Raw genomic sequence first — 23,678 nt, 5'->3', positions numbered from 1 at the left:
TGATTCTCTCTCATCGATGTTTCTAACTCTCTATCCCTCTCTCTTCCTCTCTGTGAAAAATCAATAAAATATATTTAAAAAAAAATACCTTAATACAAAAGAGAAATGTGTTCAAACCATTGTGACTCATAATCTTATAATTTTTAACTATTAACTTAATATTATACTTGCTTATAGGAAATATTGCTAGGAATAAAACATTTAATTTTCCACAATTTACAGTGATCTTAATTTCTTATCATGTTCATAAGAGCCTTCAAAATTAGCTATATTTTATTTCTTAAAAACATACAAAGTAAATATAAAAATTTAAAAACTGAAGAAAACTAGATGGTAAGTACATGGGTAGGTGTTACATTATTTTAAAATAAGTTTTTGCTCGAAATATTTCACAATAAAATGTGCAAAAAGTAAAAAGATATTTAGGTTATTCATGTTTTCCTCTTTGTTTCCTTATTGTTGTAGAAAGTGTTTATCTTCTCTGGAACATTTAGAAAAAACTTGGATCCCTATGAACAGTGGAATGATCAAGAAATATGGAAAGTTGCAGATCAGGTAAGGATGCTAACAAATATTTTGGAAAAAGGTAGTTCATACCCACACAAGAGTGGTTGTCATAGCTGAGATAATTTTACACACTTGTGTGTGTGTGCCTGCATGCATGCACACAACTTGAAATCAAAGAACTCTAACATACCTGGAGCACCCAGTACTTGGATTACACCTCTTCCTCTCCTTGGTGTTCATTTCCATTTTTAAAAAACATATTTTATTGATTTTTTACAGAGAGGAAGGGAGAGGGATAGAGTTAGAAACACTGATGAGAGAAACATCAATCAGCTGCCTCCTGCACATCCTCTACTGGGCGTGTGCCCGCAACCAAGGTACATGCCCTTGATTGGAATTGAACCTGGGACCCTTCAGTCCACAGGCCAATGCTCTATCCACTGAGTAAAACCAGTTACGGCTCTCCTCAGTGTTAAGTCTCCATCTATCAGGCCCCAGAGATAGCATTTCTGTTATCTTCTTCCCTACCAATGTGCATCAATGGGACATGAACTGGGAGACCTACATTACATCAGGATTATTCCTGATACAAAAAATCATCTCTCTGCACCTTCTCAGCTACTCCCTCTCTGGGTTTTGAAGCTTTCCCAGTAGAAGGAGGAGGCTTTGCTTTGACAGGATGTATTTTTCTGGGAAGCATGGTTTTAACATATAAGGATGATGATCATTCTAGGACACGTGCAGATGACTATGGTCTTCTCTGGAAGCCACCAGGACTAACTACCTTTAGGGAATGTGCTGGCTATGAGTGCTTTTAGGCACAATGCCACATGACCTAGATACAGCATACTCCATTCTTTGCGGTCATTAAGGCATCATATAGGACACATATGGATTAAAATAGAGTCAAAATTCCTAAATAAGACCCCAAATTTACTCAATAGATGGTTTATTACAATTGAAGGTATTATACACAGGAATATGGGATGAGAGAGAGAGAGCTTAAATGAAATGTTTGGTTCCATTAAAACAAATCTTAACTGTAAATTGACAATTCTTAAAATATTAAAGTAAGGGGCAACATAAATTGCTCTGTTTCATTAAACTTGAGGTTTAAGTTCAAAGTTCTGGATGATGACACACTACAGCTATAAGACCTAAATAAGAACTTTGAGATTCAAGGATCTTTTTAGGGAACAATATTATTCCACTATTTCCTGTATTGTTAGTCCTTGTAGTACAATTCCCAAATGTTCTCTCCTTTTCTGCCTTCATTCAGAATGGATCTCGTCAGGAGCTTTGAAATACCTGTGAGTGTGAAACACTTCCCCACTGAGTGCCCAACCTTAACATGCCCCTAATAAAATGCACTTAGATTAACTGTTTTCAGTATCAAAGTTTCCTTATGGGAGTTTTTAAAGGAAACATTAACTAAATTGGAAGTAATACATTTTTAGAAAGATCTTTGATGTGACTTCCATAACACAATGTTGTGGGAGGGAAACTTGGAAAGGAAGGCATCAGATTGTATAAAATCTGCAAATATTGCCAAGTCAAAATAAAATTTACAGGAAATCAGCGACATAAAAATATCTAAAATTTTAGAAGACACAGTGAAGATTTTAAATGCCATTAGAATGCAAAAAAAATGTTTCAATTTTTATTTGATCAAATTGTTTTGAGGTCTATCTTTTTCCTGATCATCTTTTTAATAATTTGCAAACAGGGATGTTAATGCTCTTCCTACATTATTGACTTCATGTGCTTTGAGCGGTGGTGATAAGTTTTTGCTCTAGAAGCCCTGAAAATAGAATACAAACAAATAAGTAATAGCCCAGAGAAGTTAGAAAAGGCATTGGTTTATAAGTTAAGAGGGCCTGAGCTTTAGTCTTAAATGGCTGATCATATAACATATCCAAATAGGAATATTTAGGGGCATGCCAGTGTCTAAACTGGACAAGATACTGGGGAAATGGTATAAACCAGGATAAACCAGGGCAAACCAGGATGTAGGTCATTTCATCGAGTCCTCTCTGTGTCCTTGGTATGACTCAGGTCTCTAGAGGGAAATAAACTGAATAATGGCAGATAGCCAGACTCCCGAATCTTATCCCAACAGCACCTCCTTCATAATTCCCCTTTTCCCAAGTGAAAATCACAAGCACATGTCAACACTGGGCCAAGAAACACTTTATTCCTAGCTTGGCTCTGGATGGAAACTCCATTGTGAAGCCTTATCCTTGCTGACAGAGACCAGATTGTGTGAGACCATGAGGATCATGCCTAATGAGTAACTCTTAAGGTCTGGAAGCAAAGCTTGTCCAAACAGCTTTGTATCTTAGGCCCACACCTTCATCTTGGCACTCTGTGGATTGAGATGGTCTAATGTCCACATCCCAAAACCAATCAGAGGCAGATCGCTTCTTCCCAGAATCACTGACAAAAAAATCTCCTATCAGACTGAATCCAAAATTAGGGATGGGATAGGGTGGGAGGTTGGGGAGGGTGCGGCAAGGCCCCTAGCTTTGTGGTCCAGTAAATTAATAGCATTGTTGCAATAATTTTTTTATTTTCCAATTACAGTTGACATACAATATTATATTAGTTTCAGAATATTACATAGTGATTAGATATGTAGTTATTTTATGACATGATCATCCCAATAAATCTAGTACCCATTTGACACCATACGTAGTAGTTACAATATTATTGACCATATTCCCTATGCTGTACTTTACATCCTCGTGGCTGTTGGGTAAATACCAATCTGTTCTTCTCATTCCCTTTCGCTTTTTCATCCATCCCTCCAACTCCCCTCCCATTTTGTAACCATCAAAATGTTCTCTGTACCTCAGAATTTGTTTCTGTTTTGTTTATTTGTCTTTTTGATTCTATACATAAGTGAAGTCATAGGGCATTTGTCTTTCTCAGTCTGACTTATTTCACTCATCGCAGTACTCTCTAAGTCCATCCATGTTGTTTCAGATGGCAAGATTTCATTCTCTTTTATGACGGAGTCATATTCCATTGTACATATGCACCATTTCTTTATGGTTTCCATTTTCATGAAATATTTTTTTCATCACTTTCAGTCTGTGTGTCTTTCAATCTGTAAGGCTCTTTTTTTTAATTCATTCAGAATTATTTATTTATTTATTTATTTATTTATTTATTTATTTTCAGGGAGAGTGTGGCAGGAGAGAGAAAAACATCAATGTGAGAGAAACACATTGACTGGTTGCTTCCTATGTTTGCCCTGCCTGGGGGATGGGAAGCAAACTGCAGCTCAGGTATATGCCCTTTACCAGGAATTGAATCTGAGACCCTTAGGGGCAGGGGCCAACACTCTAACCATTGAGAAACACTGTCCAGGACCACCCTATGTCTTTTGATTGGAGCATTTAATAAATCCACATTTGAAGTAATTGTTGACAGATATGTAGTTATTGCCATTTTCTTATTCATATTTTTATATTTTTTTTTCTTAAAGAAGTCTATTCAAAATTTCTTGTAATACTGATTTGGTACTGATGAACTCCTTTAGTTTTTTCTTGTCTGAGTTCTTTATATCTCCTTCAATTTAAATTATATCCTTGCTGGATAGAGTGATTCTGAGACAAAGCATGAGCCACGTTTTTCATGACTTTGGATATTTCATGCCAATCCCTCTGGCCTACAAAATTTCCATTGAGAAATAAGCTGACAGCCCTCTGGGAGTTCCCTTGTAGATAACTAACTGCTTTTCTCTTGCTGCTTTTAAGAGTCTCTCTTTGTCCTTACCCTTTGGCATTTTAATGATGATGTGTGTTGGTGTGGGCTTTTTGGGTTAATCTTATTTGGGGCTCTCTGTGCTTTCTGGGCATGTATGTCTATTTCCTTCACCATGTTAGGGAAGTTTTCCATCATTATTTTTTCAAAAGGTTTTCAATTCCTTGCTCTTTATCTTCTCCTTCTGGTTTCTTTGTGATGCAAATACTGGTATGCTTGATGTTGTCCCAGAGGCCTTTAAACGATTCTCACTTTTTTGGATTCTTTTTTCTTTTTGATGTTTTGGGTGTTTTCTTCTACCTTTTCTACCAAATCACTGACTCAGTCATCTGCTTAATCTAATCTACTGTTGATTCATCTAATGTATTCTTTATTTTAGTTATTCTATTCTTCATTCTGACTGGTTTTTATGTTTTCTTTCTCCCTTTTATATTCCCTATCTCTTTGTTGAAGTTCTCACTAAGTTCATCTACTCTTCTCCTAAGTTCATTGAGCACCCTTATAACCAGTGTTTTGAACTCTGCATCTGATAAATTGCTTGTCTCCATTTTGTTTAGTTCTTTTTCTGAGGTTTTCTTCTGTTCTTTCATTTGGGGCATGTTCCCTTTTCTCCTCATTCTGGCTGCCTCCCTGAGTTTGTTTCTTTTTTAAATAAAAAGGTTTTAATTAATTTTTAGAGGAAGAGAAACATCGATGTGTGAGAGAGAAACATAGATTGGCTGCCTTCTCCATGCATCCCGACCAGGGATTAAGCACACAAGCTGGGCATGTGCCCTCACCAGGAATTGAACCAGTGACCTTTTGGTACATGGGATAACACTCAACCAACTGAGCCACACTGGCCAGGGCATGTTTTTATGTATTAGAGTTGCTATGTCTCCTGGTCTTGGTAGAGTGCCCTTATATATTAAATGTTTTATGAGGGACAGTGGTATAGTCTCTCTTGTCACCTGAATCAGGTGAGCCAGGTGAGTCTTTTGTGTGTGTTGTGTATACTTTCCTATTGTAGTTGAGCCTCTATTGCTGTTGGTGTGTCAGTGGGAGAGATTTACCCTCAGATTGATTTGTTGTGAGGTCTGCTTATGATTGCAGTGGATGAGCTTTTGTGCAGGGGCTTGATTCACATTAGTGGGTCTCTAGTGCCTGCCGAGTCTGCCCTTTGGTTGTATCATTTATGGAGTGGCTGGGTGGTGCTCTGGTGTGGTCTGATGCTGGCCACTGAGTATGTTGGTTCTGAGGCCTCTTTGAAGTTTCAGGCCATGGTCAGTCGCTACTATGCCCTGCCCTGGGCCACCTGGTGTGAGCTAAAAGGTGATCCACAGGTGGTTGCCACTTGAGCTGAGTTTGAAAGTGCCTGGGAGAGGCTAAGCTATGAACTAAGGCCTGCTGCTGCTAGTCCCTAGGCTTAGGGATTCTTAGTAAGTGGTACAGGGATTTGTGGATCTTTGAGAGATTTTTAGGAAAGTCCAAAGCATGAGCCAAGATAAGCTATTTGAATGGAAAAGCCACTGGAAGCTGCTTGGCTAAGCCTACGGTTTGGGCAGGGTGGGGGTCTCAGGAAATCACAGGGCAGGGCCAACAGTGTTAGGGTGATGGAGACTCAGATATGGTGCTGCCTTCACATGCAGTGGAAAGGCTCAGCAAAGGAACAGTGGCCTCTGGGAGAAAGCTGCTTCTCCAGTGCTCACCCTGAGTCCAGACAATTCCATTCCTCCCTGTATGTTTCTGGCTTCTTTTGAGCTGCTACCCCCATGATGGATCTTAGAATGAGTGAATCCGTGTGTGGGCCCTGTAAGAGGAACAATTGAGACTCCAGTGTGGGATCCCTTAACATGACCCTCATGGTTCAGGGCCCACTCGGGGTCCGGTTTCTGGAGAAGGCCGCACACTAAAATGAAGAGAGAGACTGGAAAAGAGTTAATTTGGGAAAATGGGGGCCAGGCGGGCCAGGAGGGAAGTCCACTTCTAGTGGGAAGACTAACCCCTGCTCTGGCTTTTTACCATTCCTTTTATTGAGATTCTGAGACAAAGACATCTCTTAGGCTGGAAGTTCCAACAAAAGAAAATCAACTTACATTTACATATGATTAACAAATTAAAGTTGCCTCAACCACCACTATCTCAACTAGACAATAAGTTAATAGCTCTGACCATTCAGAGCCATCAATGTTGGCTAGCTCTTTCTATAATTTACTACCAGTGACTCAACTTAGAGTCAATGAGTTAATAGCTCTGACCATTCAGAGCCATCAAGCCTGGCTAGCTTGTTTTACATTTTATTACCAGTGACAATGTTAGGTTTCAGTTCCAGCACTCCAGCAGCTCACAGTCTCACTGAGCCACCGCCTCTGCTGATTTTCACAGCCAGAAGTTATGGGGACTTCTCTTCCCAACACTGGAACCCTGGGCTGAGGAGCCTGGTGTGCGGTTGGGACCACTTGTTCCTCAGCTGGGACCTCCACAGCCAAGTGTCCCTCCCAATTGTTAACTGCCATAGGTGGGTGTGGGACCAGCCTGCTCCATGCCTCCCTCCACTCCTACGAGTCTCCATGTGGCTTCTTCTGTATACCCTTAATTATAGGACTTCTGTTCAGCTAGACTTCAGTGGTTCTCAAGGATGGTTGTTCTGTAGTTTAGTTGTAGTTCTGATGTGGTCATAGGAGGATGTGAGTACAGTGTTTCACATCTCAGCATGGACAATCACCTTATGTCTATATAAGTGAGTTTCTTTTTTATATATATATATATATTTTATTGATTTTGTACAGAGAGGAAGGGAGAGAGATAGAGAGTTAGAAACATCGATGAGAGAGAGTCATCGATCAGCTGCCTCTTGCACACCCCCTACTGGGGATATGCCCACAACCAAGGTACATGCCCTTGACCGGAATCGATCCCAGGACCCTTCAGTCCCCAAGCCGACGCTCTATCCATTGAGCTAAACCGGTCTCGGCATAAGTGAGTTTCTTATGGTCACCACCCCCACAATTGTCCTGTGTTCCTAATCCTAGTGAATGGCTTCACCATCTGCACTTGCCCAGAGGCAAGACCTGGGACTCATTCTTGATTTCTTGTCTCTTGATTTCTCCATATGTCAAGCCCTCTCCAGGCTGTCTCCTGCAAGTATTTAGAATGTATTCGCCTCTTTCCTTCCCCACCTGACACCACTATGACTCTCATGGGGATATTTGAAAGATGCGCCTGCCTAATTTCCCTTTTCTGCAGTTCATTTGGCTCTTGGCAGCAGTGGTAATCTTTTTAAACCCTTGCTTCTCCCCTTCCTATGGCTCCTTATTTCCCTTTGGACCAGGTTTGCAGTACTTAAGGTGGCTTCAAAGGTCTTTTGCTATGAGGTCTCTGCCTGCCACTCTAAATCATTCTCCAACCTCCCCACTGCTTACTGTGATCCCTCTACTAGTATACTGAATTTCTTTCATTTCCGTAAAGCATCCTGTGCTCTCTTTTCTCCTGAAGCTTCTCCACATGCTGTTCTCTGTACGCGGAAAACCCTGCTAGCCCTTCACTGCCTGCTCCTGACTCATCCTTCAGGCATCTCCTTATACACTGCTTCTTTCCGGAAGCCTGCCCTGATGCTGCAGGTCAGAGGGAGGAGCCCTTCCCAGGTGTACCCTATTCATCTACCCCTTTCACCACATTCTTCACATGGGATAGAGCTTTACCTCTTAACTTGTTACTGTACCCCACCAGAGTGAGGGTTCCTTAAGGGAAGGGATGATTTCCTTCCAGTGCACGGAGTAATGTTGGCCACATGGATGGTGTAAAGTAAATATTCACTGAACGAGTGATTTAACTTATTAAATAAGGGCCTGGGTTCAGGTGACTGATCGATGCAGGAGCAGCAATACCCTTTGCTGGTTCACAGGCTTTCACCACAGCGAGCTGTCTCAGTATATAATTCATAGTCTACACAGCATTTCTGCTAATTATAGGATGAAAGCTTTTTTGGTTATTGTTTACTTATTAGATTATTTATAAAATAGTTTCCTTTCTTACACATTGATAGCAAGGTAAGTTACTTTTAGAGTAGGGGTGTCGAACTCAATCAGAGAAGGGGCCAAAATCTAAAATCCAGCCTAAATCGCAGGCCGAATGGTTTACTGAACAGTCATAAACTGACAATGTCATAAACTGACAGCGGAGTGCAGTGATGACAGCGCAGTGCGGGCCACATTGCAAGGCCTGGCGGGCTGGATTTGGCCCGCGGGCCTTGTGTTTGACACATGTGTTTTAGAGAGTAAGCTAAATAGCAGAAATAATGGCTTTTCAAGTTAAAAATTTGTCCTGGAAAACCTGCAAAGTAGCAAAAAGAGTGTCTTAAGGAGTTGAGAGTGTCTATTTTTACAACTGCCTGCTAGTGGACTATTTAGTCTAACCACAGTTCACTTTTCTGATTTTTTTTTCTTGCTTCCCTGTCACAAGAGCAAACACTTGCTCCACAATAACATCCCAGAGTGCAGCAAGAGCAAAAGTCAACATTTCAGAAGACATACCTGGTTCTTTACAGGCTGTTAAATATTTTTTAGTTTATTATGTCATAAAACAAAATTTCTCCTTTCTAAATAGAAGTTTGGGAAGTATATGTGATTTATTACTTAACAGTGTAAAACTGGCAGATTCTTTTGTCCTAAGTTCTTTTATCCACATTTGTTGATGCTTTTATTTCTTTTTAATGCTTAGTTAGAATGAAAAACATTAGACATGTTTAGATTCCAGTAATTTTTAATTCACCTTAATTTGGACAGTTTGTATTTCTTTATTTACTCCTTCCTTCCTTCCTTCCTTCCTTCCTTCCTCCCTCCCTCCTTCCCTCTTTTCCTCTCTCCCTCCTCTCTCTCCCTCCTCTCTCTCTCTCTCTCTCTCTCTCTCTCTCTCTCTCTCTCTCTCTCTCTCCACTTTCTTTCCCATTAACCTGATTTCCATACTGTTTAAGAGTTTGTGAAAGAACAGTTCAAGACCACTCAGTGGTTGTCCCTACCCATTCAGTGGCCTGCACAGTGGGGGCTGCAGTGACAGGCTGTATTTCTTTTTAATCTATTGAAAATAGATTATGACACTATTACAAATAATAATTATTATTAAGATAACTAATTAATAATTATTATTATACTAGAGGCTGGTGCATGAAATTTGTGCACTTCGGGGGGGGGGGGGGTCCCTCAGCCAGGCCTGTGCCCTCTTGCAGTCCAGGAACCCTCAGGGGATGTCTGTATGCCTGCTTAGGCCCACCAGCAGTTGGACATCCTTAGCGCTGCCAAGGAGGCAGGAGAGGCTCCTGCCATCACCCCTGCACTTGCCAGCTGTGAGCCTGGCTTCTGGCTGAGTAGCACTCCCCCTGTGGGAACGCACTAACCACCTTGGGGCGTCCTGTGTTGAGCGTCTGCCCCCTGGTGGTCAGTGAGTGTCATAGCAACCTGTTGTTCCAATGTTCAGTCAATTTATACATTAGCCTTTTATTATATAGGATTGGGAATATGTATATATTTTTATTTAAAGGATTGTGCTGCTACAAATCATTATGTTTAATTATCTCTATAGCAATTCCCATTTCAGTTTTTTTCCCCCCATAGCACTTATTTCTTTGAACAGTAATTTCTCAATTACTATTTTTTTATTTGTCTGCATCATGATTTCCTTCCAGGCAGGGCATAGTGTTATTCATCCTTGAATCCCTGGGTCTGCCATAGTACCTAGAACTTCATAAACTCTCATTGAGCCTAGTAAGTAATACATGACTAAGCAGTCATTTATATCCAAACAATCAGCAGGCTATTAGACCATTCTTATCACCATGTTGAGTTGGTAACAGTAATTTTGTATCATTTTAAAAACAATTGCTATTCTATCTTGCTTCCTATTTTCTCTGCAAAAGCTATCATAATATATGGTATAAATTGCTAAATGTTCACTGGCTTTAAAAAAGTTAAAGTTTTACTGACTTATGTTGACCTTTCTTTAGTGACTGTGATTTTACAAGATTTTTATCACACTTCATAGTGAGTAAATAGTGAGATAGGAATGTTGCAGAATACACTCTCTATTGGTCTGTCTTGCTGTCATTCGTTTTTCAAAATTTTGTCCTCTAAGCATTGGTAGTGACATATAATTGTTTTCTTGTAGTAAAGAAATAATTTCATTTGGGGAAAAAAATATGTTGCTCAGCTCTTTATCCCAGAGAAATTCAAAAGTATTACACAGCGAAGTGGCTTTCCTCCTAGGGCCCTGGGAACCAGTGTGTATTGGTGTGAGATCTAAAGGAACAATACATGCTACTACATTCATAAAATCTTGTTACTAGGGGGTTGATATAAATGAATATTATTGTAGTACTTCCTGCTAACTAAGGTCACTAGTCAACTTGTGAAGTGTTTCAGTGACCAGCCCCATGTCCTTGGAATTTCCAAGCTCCAACAATACTGTTAGTCACCATGGATTAAGTGTTTACCACGTGCCATACTCTGTGGCAACTTCTTTCCAGTTATATCATTTAATCCTCATTACAAACTTTTGAAATCTATAAGACTTTTCCTCATTTTTTCCAAGTGAAATAAAATAACACACTGACATCATCAGCAAATCAGTGGTAGAGTGCAGATTCAATGATTTCAGAGCTCTAGCCTTTTTTAGTAAAATTCAGTTTAATTGGGATGACATTGGTTAATATGATCATATAGATTTCAAGTATAGATTTCTATGTCACAAGATCTCTAGATTGTACTGTATGCCCACCACCAAAGTCAAGTCATCCCCCATCACCAGATACTAGACTCCCTTCATCCCCCACTCCCCATCTTTTCACTCCCAACCCCCTTCCCTCTGGCAACCAACACCCTGCTGAATGTGCTCATGGTATCAGTTTTATGTCCCACATTTGAGTGAAATAATATGGTTCTTAGCTTTTTCTGCCTGACTTGTTTCACCTATAATAATCTTAAGGCCCATACATGTTGTCACAATGTGGCGCTATTTCATCCTTTCTATGGTTGAGTACTATTCCATTGTGTATATGGACCACATATTCTTTTTTTTTTTTTAATTTATTTTTTATTGATTTTGTACCGAGAGGAAGGGAGAGAGATAGAGAGTTAGAAACATCGATGAGAGAGAGTCATCGATCAGCTGCCTCTTGCACACCCCCTACCGGGGATATGCCCGCAACCAAGGTACATGCCCTTGACCGGAATCGAACCCGGGACCCTTCAGTCCCCAAGCCGACGCTCTATCCATTGAGCCAAACCAGTTTCGGCAGGACCACATATTCTTTATCCAGTTCTCTATCATAGGACACCTCGGTTGCCACCATGACTTGACCACCTTGAATAATGCTGCAATGAATATAGGGGTGCATATATCTCTGCAAATACATGTTTTTGAGTTTTTCTGGTATATACCCAAGAGAGGGATTGCTGGGCCATACAGCAGCTATATTCTCAATTTTTTTTATGAATTGCCACGCTCTTTTCCATAGTGGCTGTACTAGTCTACATTCCCACCAGCAGGGAATGAGGGTTCCCTTTTCTGCACAATATCTCCAACACCTATTAATACTCATCTTGTTGGCAGTAGCCATTCTAACAGGTGTGAAGTGGTATCTCATTGTAATTTTGATTTGTATTTCCCTAATTGCCAGTGAGGTTAAGCATCTTTTCATGTATCTATTCGCTGTTGTATATCTTCTTGAGAGGGTATCTGTTCAGGTCCTCTGCCCATTTTTTAATTGCGTTGTTTGTTTGGTGTTGAGTTTTATGAGTTCTTTTTATATTTTGGATATTAAACTTTTATGAGAGCTATTGTTTGCATATATCATTCCCCATTTGGTTGGCTGCCTCTTTGCTTTGTTGTCAGTTTCTTTTGCTGTACAAAAGGTTTTTAGTTTGATATAGTGCCATACATTTATTTTTGCCTTTACTTCCCTTTGGGGTCAAGTTCATAAAATGTTCTCTATGATCAAAGTCCATAAGTTTAGTACCTATGCTTTCCTCTATGTAATTTATTGATTTTGATCTTATATTTAGGTCTTCGATCCATTTTGAACTAATTTTTGAACATGGGGAAAAACTGTAATCCAGTATCATTCTTTTGCTTGTGGCTTTCCAGTTTCCTCAGCATCATTTATTAAAGATCTTTCTTTACTCCATAGTGTTTCTGGCTCCTTTGTTGAAAATTATCTGCCCATATACATGTGATTTTATATCCGGGCTCTCACGATTCCATTGACCTGTGTGTCTGTTTTTCTGCCAATGCCATGCTGTTTTGATTATCATTGCTCTGTAGTATAATTTGAAGTCAGGTAGTGCGATATTTTCATCTTCATTCTTTTTTCTCAGGAATGCTTTGGCTATTCAGGGTCTTTTGTGGTTCCATACAAAATCAATGTTTTTTTTTAATTCTATTTCTTTAAAAATGACATTGGGATTTTAATGAGGGTTGAATTAAAACTGTGTTTGGGTAATGTGCCCATTTTAATTATGTTGATTCTTCCAATCCATGAACATGGGATATTTTTCTATTTTGTTATGTCTTTTTCAATTTCTTAATAATGTAATTTTAATTTTTGTAATTTTTAGTATATAGGTCTTTCACATTCTTTATTAAGTTTATTCCTAGGTATTTTATTCTATTGGTTGTAATTGCAAAAGAAATGCTTTTTATTTCTTTTCTGGAGTTTTGTTTTTAGTACACAGGAAGGCAGAAGGATTTTGTACATTGATTTTATACAGCAACTTTACTGTATTTGTTTATTGTTTCTAACAGTTTTTTGATGGTGTCCTTAGGGTTTTCTATGGACAAGTATTGTCATCTGAAAAAAGTGATGCTTTTACTTCTTACTTTTCAATTTGGGTGCCTTTAATTTCTTTCTCTTACCTATTGCTCTGGCTAGGACTTCCAGAACAAGAGTGATGAGATTGGGCATCCTTGTCTTGTTTCTGATTTTAGAGGAAAAGATTTCAGTCTTTCATCATTGAGTATAATATTATCTGAAGGTTTATCATGTATGGCCTTTATTAGGTTGAGGTACTTTCCTTCCATCCTATTGTGTTTAGTGTTTTAATAATAAATGGATATTGTATCTTAAGTGCTTTTTCTGCATCTATTGATAAACTCCCATGATTTTTATCCTTTTTTTAGTTAATGTGGTATATTACATTGATTTGCATATGTTGAACCATCCTTAAGCTCCTGGAATGAACCACACTTAATCGTGATGTGTATATTAGGATTAATAAAATTGACAAACCCCTGGATAGACTCAGTAAAGAAAAAGAGGAAAAAAAATAAACAAAATTAGAAATGAAAGAGGAGAAGTCACCACAGACATGGCAGATATACAGAGGCTCATACTAGAATATATGAAGAACTATGCCACCAAATTCAATAACCTAGAAGAAATGGATAAGTTCCTAGAAATATATAACCTTCCTAGACTCAATCATGAACATTGGAAAATCAAAATAGACAGGTCAGCAGTGATGAAGTTGAAGCAACCATAAAAAAAAACAAAACCTCCCCAAAAATAAAAGTCCAAGACCATATGGCTTCATCAATGAATTCTACCAAACATTCAAAGACTTAAAACCTCTCCTTCTCAAACTCTTCCAAAAAAAAAAAAAAAAAATTAAAGAAGAGGCAATATTTCCTAACACATTTTATGAGGTCAACATAACCCTGATACCAAAAACCTGACAAGAATAACACAGAAAGGAAAACTACAGACCAATATCTCTGATGAATACAGATGCAAAAATCCTAAACAAAATATTAGGAAGTTGAGACCTAGTTTTTAATTAGTACAAATTTTGCTTTTTAATTGATATATAATTGACATACATACTAATCATTTTATTAGTTTCAGGAGTGCAATTAAAAATTTAGTAATTAGATATATTGCAAAATGACTATCACAAAGGTCTAGTTAACATCCATCTATTTTCTTAATAGTTAATTTGACTTAAACAGATCCTTAAACACTGCTAATGGATCTGAGATAAAATATTGACACCACAGAACATGCTTATCAGTGTTAGGAACTTTTAATGCTATCATTTTATCTTTAAAAGGTTTTATAGAGTCTTAAAGATGAGAAAACAGGCAAAGTTACTTCTCTTAAATCACACGCTATATTGGCAAAGCTAAAGCCAGTATCTTTCATTTATTCTTTCATTCTTCCTTAAGTTGGGATTCATTTATCATTCATCTAAACCATGTTTGTTTTGTTTGGTCATCATTCCAGCTTAATACATATTTGTTAAATAAATGTACAAGTGAGTTGATGTTGACAATGTGTTCAGTGTTGGTACTGAGGACACAGAGTTAAAAAGCACATCTTTACCCTTAAGAAGCTGATAGTCTCAGGGGAAACTTGTACAAATGGCACCCTGGTTATGTGCCTGACTGCCCTGAAGGATGATCAGAGATATTCAGAAGGGTATGTCAAGGTGTATAGGGACCTACAAGCTGTTTGGTGCTGCTGGAAATAAGAGTGGAGGGAAGTTGATTGTAGATACCTTAAATGCCACCTCAGAGAGCTGCTAGGAAGCTATGTAAAACAGAGAAATAAGATGGTTAAACCTATATATTTTGAAGGTTCCCTGGAATGTTTGTGTGGTGAATTGACAAATCCACAACTCGGGATTTATAGTATGATGCTTAAGAGATTAAGATGGCCTACCCTAGGGTCCCTGTAATAGGGTTAGTAAGGAGGAGAAGGATTTAAGAAGTATTTGGAAGATATCTGGGGCTGGAGATAAGGATTTGAAAAATCATTAGCTTATCCTCAGTAATTGATGCCCTAAGAATGACTGAGATCTCTAAGAGTTTGGAGAGTTGAGGGTTAGGAAGGTGAATATTCAAAGGACTAGAAGAGGGAGAGTTGCCCACACATGATAATAGGTAGAAATGGTCAAAGATTGTGTGGTTTCTCATAAGCCAAGCAATAGATATTTGAAGAAGAGAAGCATGTTCTGTGGTATGAGAAGTGGAGACAATAGATGCATACTAATTTTTTTTTGTATTTCTTAGATGACAAACAGGGTAGATATTACATAATAGCTAAAGGAGAATGTGGATGGAAATGAGGGGTTTTGTTTCTGCTTTAAGATGGGAGAACTGTAGCAGGTTCATAGATTGAAGACAGAGAGAACACAGCTCCTCTAACTCCCCACTCAGTGTCCTTTATCACATTCTCAGCTGCTTGGATCCAATAGTAGTTTTCTGTTTGAGTCTTCCAGGATACATCAGAATAATCCCCTTATCTAATTAATATGTTTACATTCTCTGCCATTTCAGAAACCTTTCAGAATTCATGAATTCTCATAGTGAGACTAGAGACCTGGTGCACAAAATTCATACACAGGGTGTGTGTGGAGAGGAGAAGGGGTCCCTCAGCCAAGCCTACACCCTCTCCAATCTGAGACCCCTCGAGGGATTTCCAACTTCCTGTTTAGGTGGGATCGGGCCTAAATGGGAAGTCGGACACTCCTCTCACAATCCAGGACTGCTAACTCCCAACTGCTTGCCTGCCTGCCTGATTGCCACTAACTGCTTTTGCCTGTCAGCCTGATCACCCCCTAACCATTCCCTGCCAGCCTGATTGATGCCTAACTGCCCTCCCCTGCTGGCCTGGTTGCCCCAAACTTCCCTCCCCTGAAGGCCTGGTCCCCCCAACTGCCCTCTCCTGCAGGCCTGCATCCTCCCCTGCAGGCCTAGTCACCCCTAACTCCCCTCCCTTGCAGGCCTGATTGCCCACAACAACTGCCTTCCCCTGCTGGCCATCTTGTGTTCACATGGGGGTAGCCATCTTTGACCACATGCGAGTGGTCATATTTTGTGTTGGAGTGATGGTCAATTTGCATATTACTCTTTTATTATATAGGATTGCTTTAATGAGAACCAAATCAAGGAAAAGAGTATGATCTGCAATACATATTACAAACACACAGTTAATATTTGCTGAACAAACATCAATGGACTTAATGAGTTTTTCTTAAAGCCATTATCTCATCTGCCTATATTACAGTTAGTATTGTATGTTACTTCCCCACACTAAATCTTGGACCTCCCAGGAGAAAATCATCTGAACATCTTTTAGTCCTCAAGCATTCATCAATATTTGGCAAAAAAATGAACATTAATGCACATTGATCTGAATAGGTGATAAGAACCAAGACTTCAGTCATTTTTGTCTTATTTTGAAAGAATGGGTTTCTGTATCTTTTTTTTTTTTTAAATCAATCTTTATTGTTTATATTATTACAAAGGTTCCTCATTTCTTCCCCCCTCCACCAGGTTCCCACCCCACCCTCTGCCCCCTCCCCACCCCCCATTGTCCTCATCCATAGATGCACAATTTATGTTCAGTCTCTTTCCAAATCCACCACTCCCCCTTTCCCCAAGAATTGTCATTCCACTCCCCTCCCGTATCTCTGATTCCATTATAATCAACAGTTAATATATTGTTCATCAGGTTTTTTAATTTCCTTGTTTTTTTTTGGGGGGGGGGTTCTGTATCTTTTGACATTTTCAACCTATATTTTTCTATCTACCTTATAAAACCAAGCCATTGAACCCAACACAACTCTCATATTCCACTTCAGTATGTAACCTTAAAATCTCCTAGTTTTGACTTCATGGGTGTTTTTGTTGTTTGTTTGTTTGTTTGTTTGTTTTACTCCATAGCTTCATCAATTTCTTAAGATCAGTTTTTATGTATTGAAGAGATGAGTAGCAAGTGGCCATATGTAGTTGTAAAAAGCTCTCTGTTGAATCTTTTATGCCATTTTTCATGCTCTGTTATGACAGAGTAGAGAATGGAAGGGCGTGTAAAAGAATCTGTCATGATATACTAAACAACTCCATTCTCCAGCATGTTTTCCATTGTGTTGTAATCATTTGTGTAAGTCTTTATAATCCCTGATCCTTGCAGGGGCCATGTGCCTTTGATTGTCTCTTCAATCCCTGTTGGAATACCTGGCATATAATAGGCATTCATTGAAAATGTCCTGAATGATGAAGTACAGAAATGAAACAAGTCCTGGAATGATCCTTTAGAGCTGTCAAGATTATACAGATTAGACTTTGGTTTAATCCAGCCCAAATAGCAGGAGTGGCAGGGCTGATATGAAATTCAAACTTTGAGAACTCGCATGAGTGTTTTTAACCTTGTGGAATCTGAACTGCCCTTTCTAAGCACAGTGTTTTCCCTCCTTCTTTCCTGCAGGTTGGACTCAAATCTGTGATAGAGCAATTTCCTGGGAAGCTTGATTTCATCCTTCTGGATGGGGGTTTTGTCCTAAGCCATGGCCACAAGCAGTTGATGTGTTTGGCCAGGTCTGTTCTCAGTAAGGCGAAGATCTTGCTGCTGGATGAACCCAGTGCTCATCTGGATCCAATGTGAGTTTCAGAATTCCTGCTATTTAGTAATACAATGGGAACATAATCCTTGAAACCTACTCCATATTGATACAAATTCCCATTGCCTAGTGCAGTGGTCGGCAAACTCATTAGTCAACAGAGCCAAATATCAACAGTACAGCGATTGAAATTTCTTTTTTTTTAAATATATTTTATTGATTTTTTACAGAGGGGAAGGGAGAAGGACAGAGAGTTAGAAACATTGATGAGAGAGAAACATCAATTAGCTGCTTCCTGCACACCCTCTACTGGGGATGAGCCCACAACCAAGGTACATGCCCTTGACCGGAATCAAATCTGGGACCTTTCAGTCCCTAGGGCAACGCTCCATCCACTGAGCCCAAACCGGTTTTGGTTGAAATTTCTTTTGGGAGCCAAATTTTTTAAACTTAAACTTCTTCTAATGCCACTTTTTCAAAATAGATTCACCAGGCCATGGTATTCTGTGGAAGAGCCACACTCCAGGGGCCAAAGAGCTGCATGTGGCTCGAGAGCCGCAGTTTGTTGACCACAGGCTTAGTGGAAAAGTCACCATTGGATATGAGTACAAGCGCTTATTTCCTGGTATTAGAGCCTTAAGATCTCTTCTGAATGTGATTTTGGAATTTTATACAAGTTCTCCTCCTTGTGAACACATGAAATATTTAGTTACACAGGCAGATTCTGATTCTTATTATTGTTCTTTCTACTCTATTTATATGGTAGCACAAAATAACTACTAGTGATTCTACATAATTTTTTAAAAAGTACTTTCATGAAATTTTCTTCAAAATATTTGTCCTATTTATTGATGGAAACTTAAAATCTACCCTTTGGTTGCAAAGCTAATTGTGGCTGACTATATCACAATTATGTTAAAAGTATTTAAGGAAATATAATTTAAAGGACTCACATGATAGGACAATAGGCATATTATCAAGGATAAAGGCATATTATATTCTTGGTGTTCTGTGATGTTATGTGTGGTATTTTTTTTTTCTTTTCTAGAACTTATCAGATCATTCGAAGAACCCTAAAACAAGCATTTGCTAATTGCACAGTGATCCTCTGTGAACACAGGATAGAAGCAATGTTGGAATGTCAGCGATTTTTGGTGAGCGTTTATAATTTACTTATGACCTCATTTCTCCTTTAATTCTGGATAACAATCTCTTAAGTGATAGTTTCTGCAGATCACAGTAATGTACAAGTTCAACCTTAAAACATGTGTCACACAGCCATTTAGCCTGACTCGAAATAGCTGCCCCGGTTTCTCACTTTGATCTGAGTTATGAGGTAGGGTTGGAATGCAGTAAGTCCAAAAGAGCAGCATATTTCTCACTGACATTAATAAACTGGAACATCTACACTTTTCAGTCCTTTATTTGGGGACTAAGTCAGAAGGAAGACTTGAGTCCTGATGCTTTTAATAACTAAATCTTCCTTGGGTAGGTAGGGCCCTGGACAGGCCTGGATTCTCTTGCATCTCGCGTTTAGTTTCTATATGATAGTTGAAAGACTCATTTCATTTTTTAAGTCATTATTTAGAACTCAGGTGAGTGTCTCTCTCAGTCACCTTCTCATTGTGCTTTCAAAACTGTCACAGATTCTTTCAAGTGATGTTTACAAATTCCCTCAGGTTTAGTCACAAGGAAGTTCTCAGGATGGTGTACCACATTATTCTATTAAGACTTCTGAGGTTCCTGGAGGTAAATGCTTTCCTTAATGAAGGATTGTTATTACCGTTTATTATTACTAAGCTTCAGGTAACAAATTAGGGGCTGACTCACAGCCTCTTGCCCTGCCCTGGTCAGGCCCAGGAGGCTGGATAAAGCCTTTCTGTTCTCTGACCTTGGGTTTGCTCAACTTGAACATGTGAAGCAGGTGTATTAAACTCAGGCACATTCTGACCAAGTTGGGATTTTTAACCTTCAAATCACTGTTGATGAGGTTCAGCTACAATGCTGTGGATTCTCGCTCATTTTTAAGGTACTATAAAAGGGATCTAACAAAAAGCATTTTGGTTTTGAAAGCACCCTTCATTCCTCTAAAGCTCTCTGAAGAGGTGATTGCTCAGTACCATCCTAATTAAATATATATATATATATATATATATATATATATATATATATATATGTGTGTGTGTGTGTGTGTGTGTGTGTGTGTGTGTGTGTGTGTGTATGTATATATCGTCCAGCTGCTAAATAGAAAGTTAAAGGTAGTTTCACAGATGGAGAAGCTCCATAAAGCAAAAGGGTGAAGGACTTGGCAGTGAAATGAGAAGCGAGATCCCTCCCTGACGGTTCAGACTGCCAGCCTCTGGCCACTGTTCCCCGTTTGGCTTTTATCTTCCTCGGAACCTAAGCCAGTTTCTGTCCTTCCTCTGGCCCGCCCTGCCTTCTGTCCAGTATCTCACTAACAGCCGCTTCCCCAGGTCATCGAGGAGAACCAGGTGCGGCAGTACGACTCCATCCAGAGGCTGCTGAGCGAGAAGAGCCTCTTCCAGCAGGCCATGAGCGCCTCGGACCGCCTGAAGCTCCTGCCCCACCGCAACTCCAGCAAGCACAAGCCTCGGTCCCAAATCACCGCTCTGCAGGAGGAGACCGAGGAGGAGGTGCAGGAAACCAGGCTGTAAAAAGCAGCGCCAATGTCAGCACGGAACACTCACACGTGGACCTGTGGGAGAAAACAGTATGTGCCTCAGAAAACAAGGATGAACAGTGCTGTTTTTTTAAAAAGAGACTTTTCAGTAAGAGGAATCACGGACGTTCACTGAGGTCTGGATAAGTGGCTTCCTGGCAATGGTCAAATTGTGTGACAGGGACTCCAAATCCTTGAAGATTTACCACTTACGTTTGCAAGCCAGATTTTCCTGCAGACCTTTTCCTTTTGGTAAAGTCATCGGAAAGGTGGCGGTAAATGTCAGCCAGCTTAATTGTTCCACTTACTGTTTAATGAAATTGGTTGATTTGTATTATTGGAGAACTGTAATCATACTATGTAGAGAGATGATTAACTTAAACCTTTAGTGGCTTATATTCCCTTTTCTCTAATATCTCCAAGATATTTCAAAAACACCTCTGTATGTCTGATCAGTATTCAGACTGTCCCATTTCTCAGCAAGCATTAGAATACCGTGAGAGTCACAGACAGCCTGTCAACATATGCACTGTGTAATACCTAGGTATCAGTCAGGAGAGAGAACTTCCGGAATCCTTTAAATCAGGGTCAGTGCTATTCTTTAACCAAAAATTCAAACAATTCAGATAATGAGAATACACCCCTTACCTGGAAAGAGGCTGTTACAGTTCCATGTAAGGGACAGGAGAGCTCTCTTTGTGTGGAAGTTGGCATGTCTTTCCACAACTTCCAGAAAGTAACAAGCTCTTGAGACCTCTGAACTGAAGGATGGCTGGAAAAAGTCTTAATGTAAACTGGTGCAGAAAAACCCAGGCAGCTAAGCCATGGGGGCTGCAGGTATATGTACCAGAAATCTGAATATCTGGGTATACATGGGGTGATGTCATGTGTTTTCAGACTACTCACATCAGACTGTATATACTGAGTGGGAGAGATAGTGGGAGACACAATAAAGAAGAATCAATCATGAATTAGTTCTACATGCTTCTGTTTTATAATTTTGTGATACAAAAGAAATTTTCTCTAGGAAATAGTATTTATTTTAATAATGTTTCCAACTCATATATAAATGCTATATTTTAAGAATGATTGTATTATGAATTACATTTGTATAGAAATTATATTTGAAATTTTGACTTTTTAATGGCACTGGCTATTTTTATGATATATTATGTTAAACCTAGGGGGGGTAGGGGTGTGATGTTGACCGGGGGCTATAAATTACCTTGCAGGTGTGGAGAGAAGCATTAGGGCTCACACAGATGTTGCACACACCTGGATAATTTCCGGACAGCATAGAGGTTTCCTCTTAGGTGCAGCTCTGAAGAAAATAGTACCACAAAAATCTGACTACTCCTGTCAAGGACACACTACCTTCCAACTCCAAACTAAAGATTGTATTCTATTTTTTACTGTTAAGAATATATCATTTGTCAATAAAATTCACATACTTGTGTGAAACTTAGCTGTTTTCAGAACGTTCATTAATTGTGTCTCATTGATCTCTTCAGTCTCTGAGAACCATGGAACACACACCATGAAACTTCCCTTCAATATAGCTTCTGATAAATTTCTTTTTTCCATTACATGTACCTCTTCTGGATAATTCTCTTGTTCTTTCCTTTGGAGCGTGTTTCTTTGTCTCCCCATTTTGGCTGCCTGTTTGTGTTTGTGTGTTAGGTAGATCTGCTAAGACTCCTGATCTCTAGTGCCAGACAACATCAGATGCTGTTTGTGACCGGCCCTGGGTACCTGCTGGGGGCTGTCAGCACTGCACAGCTGGTGGCTCCCTCTGCTGGGGCTGGTGCCTTTGGAAAGGACCAAGGTGTGCACTAGAGTCTGCTTTTCCTAGCTCTAGGCCCAGAAGGAGATCAGGCAAAATTCAAAGCCTCCAGAGGTCTGCCTCTCCTTGATATTATTTGGCACCTTGCTCAGTTCTGGTGCTCTGGGCTTGGGAGCCCGGCTTGGGGATTAGACCCTGGAGTTCTCAGTGGGAACCCCCTGTAGCTGAGGAAAGTCCTCTCAGAACTTCAGCTGCTGTCTACAGGAGCCTGGCCAGCCCTTTTCCCCTCCACACTTCCTGCCAGTCTCTATGTGGTCCCCACTTTCCGTCCTTGGTTATCAGGGTTCTCTCCAGCTCTCTTTAGTTGATTTTTCAGGGTGATTTTTCTGTATTGTAACTGTTTTTTCCAATTTGGTCCTGGGAGAGTGTCAGTGTGGCTTTTACTTACTCGGCCACCATTTTGGAAATCCTCCCTACTTTTACTTTTAATATTTATCTGTTTTTATATCTAAAGTGGGTTTCTTATAGATAACATATAGTTGGATCTTGGTCTTTGATCCATTCTGACAGTCTGTATTTTAATTGTATTTAGATCATTGGCATTTATTGATATAGTTTGATTAATACAAAATCTATCATATTTGTTACTGTTTTCTTTTTGTTGCTATTTTGACTGCCACATTTTTGTGTGGCTTTAATTTTTTATTCTATTTTCTCTTTTTAGCATATCAATTATATCCTTTTTTTTTTTAGTAGTTACTCTAGAGTTTGCAATATATGTTTACAACTAATCCAACTCCCTTCAAATAACACTATAATACTGCATGGCTATACCTTATAATAACAACATAATAAGTACCTTATAATAACAAAATATTCCTAATTCTTCCCTCCTTTTCCTTGTATCATTATTGTCATTCATTTTATTTATACATAAGCATATATAAAGATGTATATATATATATATATATATATATATATATATATATATATAATCAAATACATTGTTGCTATTATTTCTTGAATGAGCTGTCACCTATTTGATTAAATAAGTAAAAAAAAATAAAAGTTTTAATTTACTTTTATGTATTAATTCTCTGATGCTCTTCCTTTCCTTATACAGAGCTTTCCGACCTATATCATTTTCCTTCTCTGAGAAGACCTTCTTTCCATTTCTTGCTAGGTAGATCTTCTGGCAACAAATTCCCTCAATATCTGTTTGCCTGAGACTATCTTTATTTCTCCTTCACTTTTGTAGGATAATTTTCACAAGGTACTAAGTTCTAGGTTGGTGAGGAGTTTTTTCCTTTTAGCACTCTAAATATTTCACTCCATTCTGATTGCCTACATGATTTTTGTATATGTGCTGCCGAAGCGAGCACTGCCTACATGATTTTTGAAGATTAGTTAGATGTAATTCTTATTTTTCTTCCTCAGTAGGTAAGGTGATTTTTCTCCTTTGGCTTATTTCTTCATCCTCCTCCCCCCCCACCCCCCCATTTTATTTGTTTATTTTATTTTATTTTATTTTTGCAGTTTGAATATGGTATACCTAAGTATAGTTTTGTGTGTT

General features: G+C 39.1%; 1 protein-coding gene across 1 annotated transcript in view; it reads left to right on the top strand.

Moving 5' to 3' along the window:
• The window catches only part of CFTR (CF transmembrane conductance regulator), a 168,902-nt gene extending 147,111 nt beyond the window's left edge, over window positions 1-21,791 (top strand). The window contains exons 24-27 of the mRNA XM_084896960.1: window positions 466-555; window positions 17,510-17,682; window positions 18,691-18,796; window positions 20,117-21,791. Coding sequence (XP_084753086.1) covers window positions 466-555; window positions 17,510-17,682; window positions 18,691-18,796; window positions 20,117-20,317 — 570 coding nt within the window. The 3' untranslated portion in view covers window positions 20,318-21,791. The remainder of the gene's footprint in view (window positions 1-465; window positions 556-17,509; window positions 17,683-18,690; window positions 18,797-20,116) is intronic.
• The last annotated feature ends 1,887 nt before the right edge of the window (window positions 21,792-23,678 follow it).

This window comes from Pipistrellus hanaki (assembly GCF_964339955.1).
Source record: "Pipistrellus hanaki genome assembly, chromosome: 10".
Lineage (NCBI taxonomy): Eukaryota > Metazoa > Chordata > Mammalia > Chiroptera > Vespertilionidae > Pipistrellus > Pipistrellus hanaki.
This window is presented reverse-complemented; position numbering and strand designations above follow the sequence as displayed.